Below are 13,182 nucleotides of genomic sequence, written 5' to 3' on the forward strand. Positions count from 1 at the left end.
ACAGACTGTATATAAAAGATGGAACTAGCCACTGTAATATCAGTTACTGGTTTCTGGACAATATCAGTTTATTTATTTATTTATTTATTCATTTTTTATCTTGGACTCAGGAGTAACCAGAGGTTTGGACAAAAGCTAGTGGTGCTAAGCTATCAACTCATTTTAGCAAGCCCGGTTACCAAGTTAAATCCACTAACTGTCCACCTCAATGACTGATTCTTCAGATGTGTTTTATGTATATGTATCACATGGACATTTAGCTTGTAGCTGATGAAGGTGGTTGATGGTCTGTATTGCACAGTATTAGACACATATTCAGATTAGATCCATGATGCGTCATGGAGGGACGCATCATGGATCTAGTAACTCCAGTTAGCTGAGGTCTACTTTACAGAATGAGTATCCTTGGGCAAGATACTAACCCCATGTTTGCCTACTGGTGGTGGTCAGAGGGCCCGGTGGCGCCTGTGTCCGGCAGCCTCGCCTCTGGCAGCATGGCAGTAATCGTACTTAGTATTTCAAATGACATTAAAGTAACATAAAACAGGTCCCGTTGCAGCAATGTTAAAAAAATAATTTTGTGAATTTGTTACATTTATGATGTGATTGAGGTTACATTTCATAAAGTCTCACTGTGACATTATTTTTTCTATAACGTTTTTTAAAAAAAGTGCTTGTGTGGTTAATTTGTGAACACAGAGCAATGCTGTCACAACGCTGAGTGTTGCAAACATATCAGTTTATGACCAAATACAACAGTTGCATTATGTAATGTGCTTCTAGGCTTCTAGTGTTTTCTAGAGCTGCCTATTTTTGGGACACCTTTCCCCTAAATAAATGAGGTATTTAAGACAAAAAAACTCCTTTATTTATAACCACCCATCTGTTATCAAGGGGGAAACTATCCAGGGAAATATGTCTGTGAAGGTTCTCAGTCATCCAGGTCATCGTAGTCAAAGGAGCTTGCAAAGAAAAGTGTCTGGCTCAGGGGATTAGAGGATCATCAGGGGGTCCTTTTGTCCCTCTGTGGGGGGATACTCCCACTAGGTTTATATCTGGGACTCTCCACCATTTGACCTCAGAACTGAAGAAGCTTCTCGGATGAGAGGTGAAACGTCTTCAAGTAACTTAAAGAAGTCCAGACGCTTTTCTTTGCAAGCTCCTTTGACTATCCAGGGAAACTGTTTACTGCACTATCATTCTTCATGTAAACATGCGTTTTAACTTGAACACTTTAAATGAGATCTGTGCGAAGAACCTGGACGTCACGAGCCACCGCTCGAGAACGAGGTGGGATTGTAGGTATGCGGATTCCCAGCCAAAGGAGGGGATGCGTGAACGCAGCACAGTTGTGAGATCAGCTGATTTTTTACGCTGCCATTTTGTCCAGCACAGGAGCGAGCATTCAGTCAGTGAGTGCGCAAAGAGAAACCACTGGCGAGACTTTCCATACGGCGGCACCGGACCGAACTGTCGGTAAGAAAAATAAAAAAAGAACAACGGGAGCCAGTAATGTGGTGACGGCAGACGGAGGGAAGCACCAAACTGAGCCCGAGGACCGTGAAGGGAAACAGGCGAGCTAAGGGAGCTGTCAGGGAGGTTTTTTTTGTTTCTTTCTTTTTTTAAACTCAGCGGCTCCGCCGGCTCGGTTCCCCGGTCACAGACCACAGGAACCCGCTTTCTCTCTACCCGCCCGCCTGGCTGGTTGGCTTTAGCTAACCCTGCTAGCATCTCGGCTAACCCCCACCGCCGCTCCTCGCGTCTCCTCTCACCGTGGGAAACTGCAACTGTCCCGGCTGTCAGTGTCACACCGTCCTCCTGTAAACTTCAAACAATGCGCTGCTCCTGTCTGAGAGACTTTTTACGCCCAAGGGACGATTTAACGCACGCTTCGCCAAGCGACCAGTGATAGCTGAGCTGCGGTCCAAGCTAACAAGTTGACGTGGAAGAGGAACTCTATTTTTTTTTTAAAAACTGTTTTCCAAGCTGTGATTTCACCAGGATTACTTTCCCCCTCTGCCCTGCCCGAGTTGGACTCGACTTTTTGGTGACTCCGGGTTACAAAGCAGCCAGTTAGCTATGTTTATTTGTGGCCAGAAAGTAATTTCAAGTGTTTGCGGATTCCACAGTGGGACTCTCTCTTGGTTCGAGTACTGCAACGGAAACATTAGCTAACACAGACTGGCTCGTGTTGTGTTTACTGCATAAATAGATAGACGGAACAAACAGTTGCCAAACATTTTTTTGTTTCATTTTTAAATTCAGATTGTAGTTAAACAGATTGTTCTTGTACCTGTCGTGAGCAGACATTGCTGCACAGGTTGTGTGGAAGACAGTGTGTGTCTGAGGGTGTGTGATCCCTGCTCTCTGTTACCTCCACTTGACAGTGAAGTCACGTTGAGTTGATCCATTGATCGGATCGTTATTGTACTATTTTCGCTGATTGAAGGGGGGGAAAGAAAAAAAGTCGGTGCGATGTCGGGCCAATCTATCACGGATCGGATCACAGCAGCTCAGCACAGCATGACCGGGTCGGCTATCAGCAAGGCTGTGTGCAAAGCCACCACGCATGAAGTGAGCGGACCGAAGAAGAAGCACCTTGACTGTGAGTAGACCCCCCTCCACACATCATTCCCCTCCCCTTGTATCTGTCCTCTTCTTCACTGTAACCTGGCTGTGGTTGGACAGTCCAGTCCAATCAGCTAGATTAGACAGCAAATGGTTTTCTGTCACATATGTGTATGGCTGTAATGGCTGGTGATCCTATTAAAGATCCAGAACGTTTCAAGTCAAAATCCCAGGCTTGGCAGAGGTTGAAACCCTCATTTTTTTTCTACTCTTGGCTCTCTATGACATCACTGAGAGATACTATCCCTAATATGGGCTTCTCTGGAATGAGCACCTCCTGCCCCACCCTCCACCAATCGGAAGCCCTACAAGCTGCATTTGCTGCAATGGGCACTTGATGCTGGCTTCATAGACCCCCATGTTAAAATATCCAACTTTACAGTAAAAATAAATAGTGTTGTGGTTTACATATTTGCCAGGGACCATGGAGAGTTTTCACGCTCTTAAAGGCCACTAGTTACATCACACAGTGACAGTGAGATTAATAGACAACCAAGTGCACTTATGCTTGCCATATAGCTCTTCTATAGAGCAAAACTTTCAAGGTTACAAAAATGGAGAGGTGCACAACTGGCTAAAACGATGCCAAAACGTGGCTTGTGCCAGCAGATGTGATGCCACTTATGCCATGTCCCGCTGGTCGCAAGGGCGAGCATAGTGGACCCCTTAAGTCGTACCCCTCAAAGGTGTATGCTCAGCCTCACTGCCACAAAATAAAATCACTGAAGTGGGTTGTTTGAACCCATTTGTGCTGTTGGTGCCTTTATAATTATGATGGCAGTAACCAAAACGCCAACATTGAGGCTTGAAACTTGCAAGTTGAACACCACTGGGTGACTTCAAAGTGGCTACATTGGTCTTTTTTACTGACTGTGGATCAAACCTTCTGTTTGTGAGAAGCAGCCAATCAGAGGAAAGTTGGCGTTTAAAGGGAGGGGAAGTAGAACAGCTTATTTCAGCATTTATTTTGAATGGTCGGTCATGCAAAGCTGTGCTATATTCATGTGATTTGCAAAGCACAGAACTGTGTGCATATGTTTCCTGGTGACTGCAGCAAAGAAGCGACTGAGGTGTAACTTTCATTGGGTTCATGTCCTCAGGAATGGAGAGGAGGCATCACAACCAGCAGGTGAAGCGGTCTCTAGATGTCCCTGCTGTTTTTTGAAATGTGTCATTCCTGATTTGTTCAGTCAGTCTCTCAGGCATTCAAACTACAGTTGGGAGAACATCTGAACATCAAGCCAGCTCACTGTTTTAGATGATGTGTCACTCTGGAAGGTGTTGAAAAGTTTACTCTCGACTTTTTGGCCATCCTTTTTTATAAAATTCACCCACGCCGGTGACTTCTGAGACAATATGCTGCTTAGTTTGAAGTCGACTCTGACTGGAACCTTAAATAGATTAGACCTGGCACTCTCTGTTAGGTTAGGCGAGTACAAAGCTGTGAAGAAAAAAAAAAAATTCACAGCTTCTCTCGTCTTTCTGTCGCCAAAAATAATAGATCAGTCCTGAAAGATTGGACAAGTAGGCTCTCGTCTACAGTTCTGTGTAAAATGAGTTCTTAAAACTCAGAGATGCTAAGTTTTACTATCAAAGATGGGGATACACTCATACATCAGATAACTGTTAAATGATATCAGCTCATCATCAAGCACAGTTTACTGATGTCAGTGGCTGATAGCTTTCTTTGTCGCATAAATTGTGGGCATAACTCTAGGAATGGGTGGAAAATCGATTCAGCACAGTGTCTCAATATTGAATTGATAGAGAGACACCAAATATCAATATTTTATTCAATAAATCCAAATAAATAAACTAAAATACTCTGGGAATACTACTCTACTAACAAGACGACCCATCTCACTTCCCTCCTGAAATAGGTTCAGCTAAGGCATCAAACACATTTTGCTTGGCAGAATATATGAATACCAACTTGACCCCATTCAATCGTAGACTGATATCGGTCTGTTTCTCTACTAGTTAAATGTTCTGTGTGGAACATTGCTGGAAGAATTTCAAACACACCATGTACTTTCGTGAAGAATAGCTTTTGTTTCCAGGGAGGGTAACAAATAAGAAAACAAATAAAAATAAGGTCCATGTTGATGTTGGCCAAGATTTTCACAGTTGGTGTGTCCCGAACCCAAAATGCCAAACAAACCATAGAATTGTCACATTTCAGGACCTTAGACCTGGATGTTTGAGTTTTATTGCTTGAAAATGGGTGAAATCTATCAAATAGGAATTAAAAAAAAAAAAAAAAAAAAAAAAGTTAACTGTTTCCCTATGATAGCAAGAATTCCTTAGCTATCTTAACTATAATCACTTCCCGTCTGTTCTGGAGAACCACCAAATGCCTTTTTAATGAAAAGCTTTGATAGTTTGTTTATTTGTTTAATCATGTTAGAATATTTCAGCCTTCTTGAGCTCCCTAAACAGCATTTAAGAGCTTAAAACCATAGATCTGTCAGGGTCGGGGCAAGGTCAGTTTGAAATGAGGTGGTGTTTGAGTTAGGCACTACACCCAACATTGGTTATAGATAGACACTTAAAACAAGAAGTTAGGGTTAGGTCAAGCTGTTGGGTTAGCTTTAAATGCCATTGTTGGTTAGGGTTGGACACCACACCCAATGTGTTGAAGGTCAGGTTAAACTGTTGGGTCACATGTAATTGAGTTTCGTAAGCTAGGTTTGGATACAAAACCCAAGGTGGTTGGACTTAGGTTCAGAGTCGGCAGCTGACCATTTAAACTGGAGAGTAATTGGCTTAAGCCTCTTTGCTGTTCTAACCAAAAACAACTATATACACCTAATATACTAAGAGAGAAACGTAGCCACCCAAAATGATAAAAGCCCCAACCAGTCAGGGCAGATGATTGCCCGTCCTTAAGCCTACTTCTGGTGTAAGGTTCTTCCTATTAAAAGGGAGTTTTACCTTCCCGTGGTCACCAAAATGTTGGGGTTTACTCTGTTTTATTTGAGTGTCTTTGTGATTTGGTGTTATGTAAATACAACTTTTATCTGTTAGATTGTAGAGAAAAAGCAGTAGAAAAACACATTTTCTCTGTAGGTGCAAAGGTGGATCAATGAACCCATTACACCCTGACATAGCTTGGTGCGAGTGCACAATCCTCAGTACATTTCCATTTGTTTTGCAGTTTCTCACCTCAGACATTTATAATTATGATAATCTGATGTGCACCTCCCTAGAAATGTAACTACTGGTCTGCTCTATGCAGCTCACCACTATTGTGAGTGGGCTGTTCAGCACAGTCGATTCCTCATGTGCATTTCTGCTTTTTTTTTTTGTAGTTTTTAAATGTATCAGGGAGAGAATAACAATCAATACAAAGGTAATAATCATAGCATCAGTATGATGCGCAAATGTCGTTAAATTCTCGGAGGGAGATTGCTGAAACTGTTTGGAGGGAAGTGGGGGAATGTACAAGGAAGTGGAAAAACTAGGAATCCAATTCAGGGCTTGGACATCATAGGGTTAAATTGAGATGCCATTTGGCTTTTCTGCTTGTCAAAGTTTAAACAGTAACCGTCTAAATGGTTAGTGTTAACATTTTTGTCAGCTGACTAATCATGCCAGCACCTGTTCTTATTTGTGAAGCTCTAATCAGCCAATACATTACTTCAATCAAAGGCTTCTGGTGTTTTGGGGTCTGGCGCCGATACACAGCTCTTGTAGCCAGTTCCTTTAGTACGGACTTCAAGAAGAGTCGTAGACAGAGATAACACAGCAAGTGATAGAAGTCCCGAGGTCCCAGAAGGATGCATTGTGGTTATCTTGTTTTCAAGGAGAGCATAAATCACTCAAATGCCTCACAGATCATGGGAGAAACATGACATTTCTTGATATGGCAGCTTTGATGGCCTTTATTTGTTGGGAAATCCCCTCAGACACTTTCAGGTGCAGCAGCGCAGAGCACATTGTACTCCCATCGCCTTTTAGATTAGTAATTGATTCCTGATTGTCACCTTATGTCCTATCTTGGTCATAAAGAGTGAATGACCATATTTCATTGTCAGTGGCATCCCTCAAATTAAACCTGAGTCATGTCGAAGGTGGCTGTGATGCAAATGTGCCATCATAAAAGAGCAAAAAAATGAATAAATGGAATAAAAATAAAACTGAGTCACACGTGTGCATATGTGCAGCGCCGTCTTAGACATTGCTGAGACTAAATGTGCTGAAGATCTGTTTCTGGGAACTGCCTTTGTCGGCTGTGGGATGCACATATTTGATTGATGTTTCAGCTCAGCTGCCTCGCATCCGTCAACTCCGCCTCCTCCTCGCTCACAAGACTCAGCTGCTGACGTTAGAGGAAAAAGACATGCATTGTCTCTGTTCCTTTGTGAACCTGGCCGGACTTTAATAGCCAATATGCCACGTCAAGCTTAATCATTATAGATATTGATTTCTTTGTGAGAGCAACAACCTCGGTGCCGTTGGGGGAAGGGGCAATCAGTGAGCAGTGCATTGCATGGTATTTGTCCTTCTGATGATTTTAACACGAAGATAACATGCAGTGTTGTCAGGCTGTTAACTTCATTGTGTTGCTGGTATGAAGGAAGGGCAGCCAGCAGGCAGGAATAAAAGGCAGGCTATCTGTTTGTCATTCAGTCTGGCAGGTAGTCAATTTGTGAGTCTGTTAGCAAGAATGTGAGGCTGGCAGGGAGTGTATTCGATCACTACTCAGTCAACTAGTCAGCCAGCTTATTCAACTATCCAGTAAAGCAGTAAATACTGGATTGTCTGCCTGTAGGTGAGCCCCATTCATGCTGTTATGCTTTCCCTTGTTATACTGTTACAGCAAGGGAGGCTCAGATCAAACATAGATTTAAATACAGAGGTCAGCTTATATCACTGTGAGCCAACTGTGAGCCAACAACCTGTGTTAAATGCTTGATTTCAGACCCTCTGTATGGCTCTGTATGGTGACCAAGAAGGCAGGCCTGTTTATAGAAAAGAATGACTGTGTTTGCCTGAGTAGTTAATGAGGGTGGTCTCTGCCTATTCATCAACCCTTGGAAATACCTGCAAACTATTCTAATGGCTGTCAAACCGCGTCTTGGTGGTCTATGTTGTTCGTATGTGCTGAGGTGTCAAAGGTCATCATTAATGGTGTTGGGGGAAAGGGAAGATGGCTTTTTTAAAAGGCAAACTAAAACAGCCTTATTATAACACAAATAAGGATTATTCTGAACTATCAGTCATGCAAAGCTACTCTAGTAGAGTCCAAGAGGTGAGCTGGTGTGCCTGGAGCCTCTCTCATCTGTCATAGGCTCAGAGGTTGGGGCATACATTGGAAAGTCTGGAGGCAGACGGAAGATTTATGGATAGATTGATGGATGTTTATAACTTACTAAGTCTTTATAATACAGTAATATAGACGCACTATTTTTGGTTCCCGCTGTACTGGGAAATGTCAGCAGCAGCGATAGATAATACGTCGGCTGTGTTGAGCAGTGCTTCGCTGTCAGCTGAAGGCCTGGTGGCAGGAGACTGAAGTAACGTGTCTAAAACAGACAGAAACAGAAACACTGTTTGAAACTTTACATTATTTTTAGTTCTGAACAGATTCTCCCCACACTGCCAACAAAATGTGTCGGTAATGGGACTCTTGGGTACGCTGAATTGAAATATCGCCAAACAAACCTCCTAAACAGTGTAATTTGCGAGGAGAACACCCGACAAGTCTTACATTGCATGATTATGTATTGGTTTAGGAGTGTAACTATGATCCGGACATTTGGATTCACGCTGAAATCAAACAAGCTTAAAATGAAATTTGTGTCATAATTTCAACTGGAAGTTTTAATCTGCTTTTGTTATCCGTGGTGGTTACACAAATAACCCAGGCTCTGTGATGCTTAGCCAGGCCTCACTGATGCAGTCTGTGTTTATTACTGGGGCTTTAGTTTATGGTTGCACTCCAGTGCCATAGCCGTTTGGGTACTAAAGTTTCATGCAGGTCTTTAAAGCTAATGAGAATCTGTAGTGAAGTTTACTTGTCTAAAGACTGCTGGCTCATTCTGTGGAAAAAAAAAAAAATAAGATGCCTGTTTTTAATCTCTCGTATCTACCTTAATACATGACCTATCTGCATGATATCTTAGAAATGAAAGATACATTTCAGCTTTGTTTAAGCTTACTGCAACCATCAGATCAGCCACCCCTAGATGATGGAACTGGAATCAAATCTCGTTTTGATAGGCTGCCTACTCAACATGGTGATATTATTCTTGAATGGTTACCCCAAAAAAGCATCTTCTCAGTTTTGTTTCTTTTGTCCTTTTTTTTTTTTTTTCTTAAGTAAACAGATGCGTCACTCTCACCTGTACTCAGGAGGTTTTAAGGGCTCAAATATGATGGAAAAGCTAAAGACCAAGATTTAACCCAACCTTATCTAATTTGAGGAAGTGGTAAATGGACTGCTTCCTATATCAAAATATCTGTGGTATCGGAGGTCAGATTTTCTAAAAATAAAACGATAGCTTGAAAAGGATGTCACCAATGATTTGATAGTTAAATCTAGTGAAAGTCTCGGATAAGTTCAAATATCCGTGCTCTTGACCTCAAGGTCAGTGTCAAAGGTCATGTTTCCTGAATATCTTGTAAATGCAATAACTGAAGAAGTTGCCTAAGATTTTTAAATTGATGTCATAGGAGACTATACTATGAGGCTGAGGGGTAGCATTGGTAGAAACCAATATTTATTTATTTTTTTAAATATTGAATGACCTTGCTACATTTACAAAGTCTGAAGATCTTGGACCTTGGAGAGTTATTAAATAACTGACATTTTCTGCAGCAGGGTGCTAATCTAATGTCAGTTTGTATTAACGATGCATTCAGGAGGCAGAGGTAAAATGCAGGTTATGTCAGAATCTAGAGACAGTTGCTACCAGTCTGAACTGGTCCAGCAGCTAACATTTCCATAAATTAGGGAATTGTTTGCCTACAGAGCCGCTTATCTGTGGTCAGAGGACAACCTGGACACCAAAGCACAGGTTAGACTGTGCTGCTGCTGAGTTTTAGTTTTAGTTTTAGTTTTTTTTTTCTTTCTTTCAGCATCTCTATTTCTGACACAGTCAGAGCCCCTTACTTCTGCATGCACACAAACACACCACCATCATTTTCTATTGCTCTCCTCTTGGCACAAATTCACCGCAAGCAGCTGTGACTGTCTGACAGCAAGCTGTGAATGATCTCACAGGCGTATTTGCATCTAGACCCAATAACCGAATAACCCTGGCAGATGCCTTTCGGAGCTGCCAGCGGCGGGCGCGTAAGGGGTTCATGAGGGCTGCCGCGAAGCCGTGACATTCACGCGCCACCGGCGAAAATAAGTGCCGTTTTAAAGCCATTTAGTGTCATGATTGGGACTGTCCACCTCAATTAACCCCGGCGTGTGAGTCAGCGGCAAAAATGACGAGCTCTTCCCCATCAGGGCTGAAAAGGCTCTTCTATTTGTGGAGATTATTGTCATAAAAATCAGTGAGGGAGGGTCAGAGCGTGTTGGGAAAGTGTCTGTTTCCCCTGGCACACCTGCTTGCAGTTTGCATGTTGTCAAGTTGAGAGATGCTGTTTGTTGAATCCGGCCTCTCTAAGCAGACTTCCACACTCGGGAGGTTGCTTTTTCCCCCCACCTCTTTTTCTCATCATTGAGATTGTTTTGCAATCTTATAGCTGTCAGGAAGAAGTTGTGACATTTAAACTGAAGTCTAGTTTCCCGTTCACTACTGCTCTGTTGTCATGGCAGCAAACCAGCCAACTGGCATGTGTTAAATGGACTTTAGTTGACTGGGGAAGTTGGATGGCGAAATTGACCGTCAACTCAATAGCTCTGCGGTTTTTACAACCTTTGTTTATGCAGTTGGGTGTTTGTCCCCGGTTAAGGTGATGGAACATCCAGCAACTGTAAATAAATTAAAAAAATAGAGTGGGGGAACTACTTTGTGTGTTTGCGATTTATTTACTTTAATGGATGTTGGTGGTGGGGGGTCTCCAGAACTCTCACACCCTGACATCAGTCACTCATGTGAAGGTGTGCATGAAATGGCAGTCCTGCCTGCTCTAGCTCTGATCTCATGCCCAGACAGTGAACCACCTCTGGATCATCTACCTGTTTTCTATGTAGGGCTGCCACGATTAGTCGACTAGTCACGATTATGTCGACTATTAAAATCGTCGACGACTAATTTAATAGTCGACGCATCGTTTGAAGCTTTGTAAGATCACAAAGGACGCAGGAATGAGTAGTAGGATTTAAGGGTGTAATAACGGACTGAAACAGAAGATGGCAGCACTGCATGTACAAGGATGCCAGCTGCCGTTAAACCCCGAAGAAGAAGAAGCTGTGTCCCAGAATTCATAGCGCAGCCCAGCGCAGTTGTCAACAATGGCGGCAGCTAGTTAGTTTTAACTTTACTCTTATTATTCTTTCTGGGTCACAAAATAAACGTTTAACATATTTTCAGGCGAGAATGTAGCTGTGTAAACCTCAAATATCTGCTCAGTTTATCAGGACACCACATATTTTCAAAAGCTCTCCGACGTTTTCGGAGACGTCTGTTACCCACTAGCTCGTTAGCTAGGCGGGGGCAAGGCTAACTAGAGCCGTGAGAACACCGGACTCCCGGCAAATCGTTTTAAAACCCACCACTGTCTTTCGCTACTCAGGTTAAACATATATATAAGTCACTTAGATAACTTAAAATGTTATTGTTTGGCTTTCTTTAGTATTTTATTTGTTCCTGAGTAAATCGGTTTGGCTAAGATTAAAGTTATAGTTTTTGCACAGCTAAATAAACTTCAAGCAGCCAGCTGATCATCAGAAGTTTGAGACGCTGGATAATATACTCCGGTGTCCTGTTATATTTTAGAAAGCAAGGAGTTTATTAAACTTCACCGAAACAATCTGCAAATTTCATTAAAAATTAATAAACTATCATCTTGTCTTTATTTTTAGTTAGCACAAACACTTCAAGCTGTAAGCTAATGATAGTTATATAAGACCAGATGCTGCTGGTGCAATAAGCTGTACGCTGTACGTCCAATGGATGATGATCTGATTAGTCGACTAATCGCAAAAATAATCGGTGACTAGTCGACTATCAAAATAATCGTTTGTGGCAGCCCTATTTCTATGTTGTTGCTCTATTGTTGTTTTTGAAGGTTGACATGAAAAGGTGATTGAGCCATGGTAGGGTGATTCAGAGACCTCGAGGTCTACAGAACTCTTATTAGCAGATGTTGGTGGAAATAAAAGTAAGGAGATAAAAATATTATGTCTGATTATCTTCAGGTTCAGTGCAAACGTGATGAAGACCTGTCCTAGACAAGAAGAGGTGTCAAGAAGCCCTTATGATGCACCTTAAAATTGCCATGCTTTTTTTTTTGGATAAACTACTTTCCAGCAACATCTAATACCCTGTCTTTCTATAGTTTGTAATGATATTTTAGTACAGAAGCTCAGAGATTCACAGATTAAACAATAATTTGAAAACATGAGACCTTATGGAAGGGGGGAAAGCACTTGGCAAAGTCTTTTCTTCTATTTTTGACTTTGTCTCCTTCTACATCTGCACTGACGTGGCGGTATTGTCTGCGTGGTGACACCTATCATTCAGGAGAATACTGGAGCCGCTTCCAGTGCCTTAATGGCAAGCATAAATAGAAGTGGCTGTGTGACATACTGGGGCTTTCAAGACAAAGCCTTTGAGTGGTGCATTAAAATCATTTTGCTTCAGATTTTCATCTGACCACTTTAAGCTTGTGTTAATAATTAAATTAAACAATGAATTTTGCTGGACAAACCTCCCCCCAACACACACACTCCTCTGGGCCTAAGAGTCATTTTTGGGTATAACCTGTGGGGTTTCTCCAAACAGTGCCAGTAATAAATGTTTGCTGAGTCTCTAACGGTCAGCGCTGCTGCTGGAGTTGCGTCATTACACTGAAACATTTTGTTCCAGGATACATAAGACTTTTATTTATTTATTTACTTAGATTTTTTATAGCTCTTTTTGACTGTTTTCTTGGGTCGTTTTATTGGAGATAAGAGTTTAGTTCTGTCTCTAACAGTGCGGCAGTGCTAATCTAAAGCTGCTCTGTGGCCACACACGGATGCAGAGATTGACAACGTAGCGCCTTATTGGGTGTCTGCCCACATGGATGTGTTGACTCATGTTTGGAGGCTTGTGCAGTCTGTGCCATTGTAGGCAGCTGACCTGAGCATTGACTGGAAGTTTCTCCCTTTTATCCTATGATAGCAGTTCCAAAGGTTGCCCCGGCTTGCCAGAGTGGAAGGTACATGGTCGCCAAAAAATGACCATTTGGCCTGTATGCTCGTGCCGTCTTCCCCTCCTGCCCTGCCTGCTTTTGTCCCATCCTACATGCCTTTTTAGATTCTTGGTCAGCGTATCCTGTTATTGTGTCCATTTTCATGCCTTTCTGCTCAGTAGCAGTTAAGTTTATGGTAGCTTAATACAACATGCCACATGATTTTGTTATTTATTTATTTTTTAGCCGGCTGGCTGA

At 42.2% G+C, this 13,182-nt stretch overlaps 1 protein-coding gene across 2 annotated transcripts in view; it reads left to right on the forward strand.

Moving 5' to 3' along the window:
• Positions 1-1,357: 1,357 nt before the first annotated feature.
• Positions 1,358-13,182, forward strand: part of LOC309697627 (phosphatidylinositol-binding clathrin assembly protein) — a 110,306-nt gene continuing 98,481 nt past the window's right edge. For both annotated transcript variants that reach the window (XM_082519680.1, XM_082519681.1), the window contains exon 1: positions 1,358-2,605. In XM_082519680.1, coding sequence (XP_082375806.1) covers positions 2,476-2,605 — 130 coding nt within the window. In that variant the 5' untranslated portion in view covers positions 1,358-2,475. The remainder of the gene's footprint in view (positions 2,606-13,182) is intronic.

This window comes from Aulonocara stuartgranti (assembly GCF_965226115.1).
Source record: "Aulonocara stuartgranti genome assembly, chromosome: 3".
Taxonomy (NCBI): Eukaryota; Metazoa; Chordata; class Actinopteri; order Cichliformes; family Cichlidae; genus Aulonocara; species Aulonocara stuartgranti.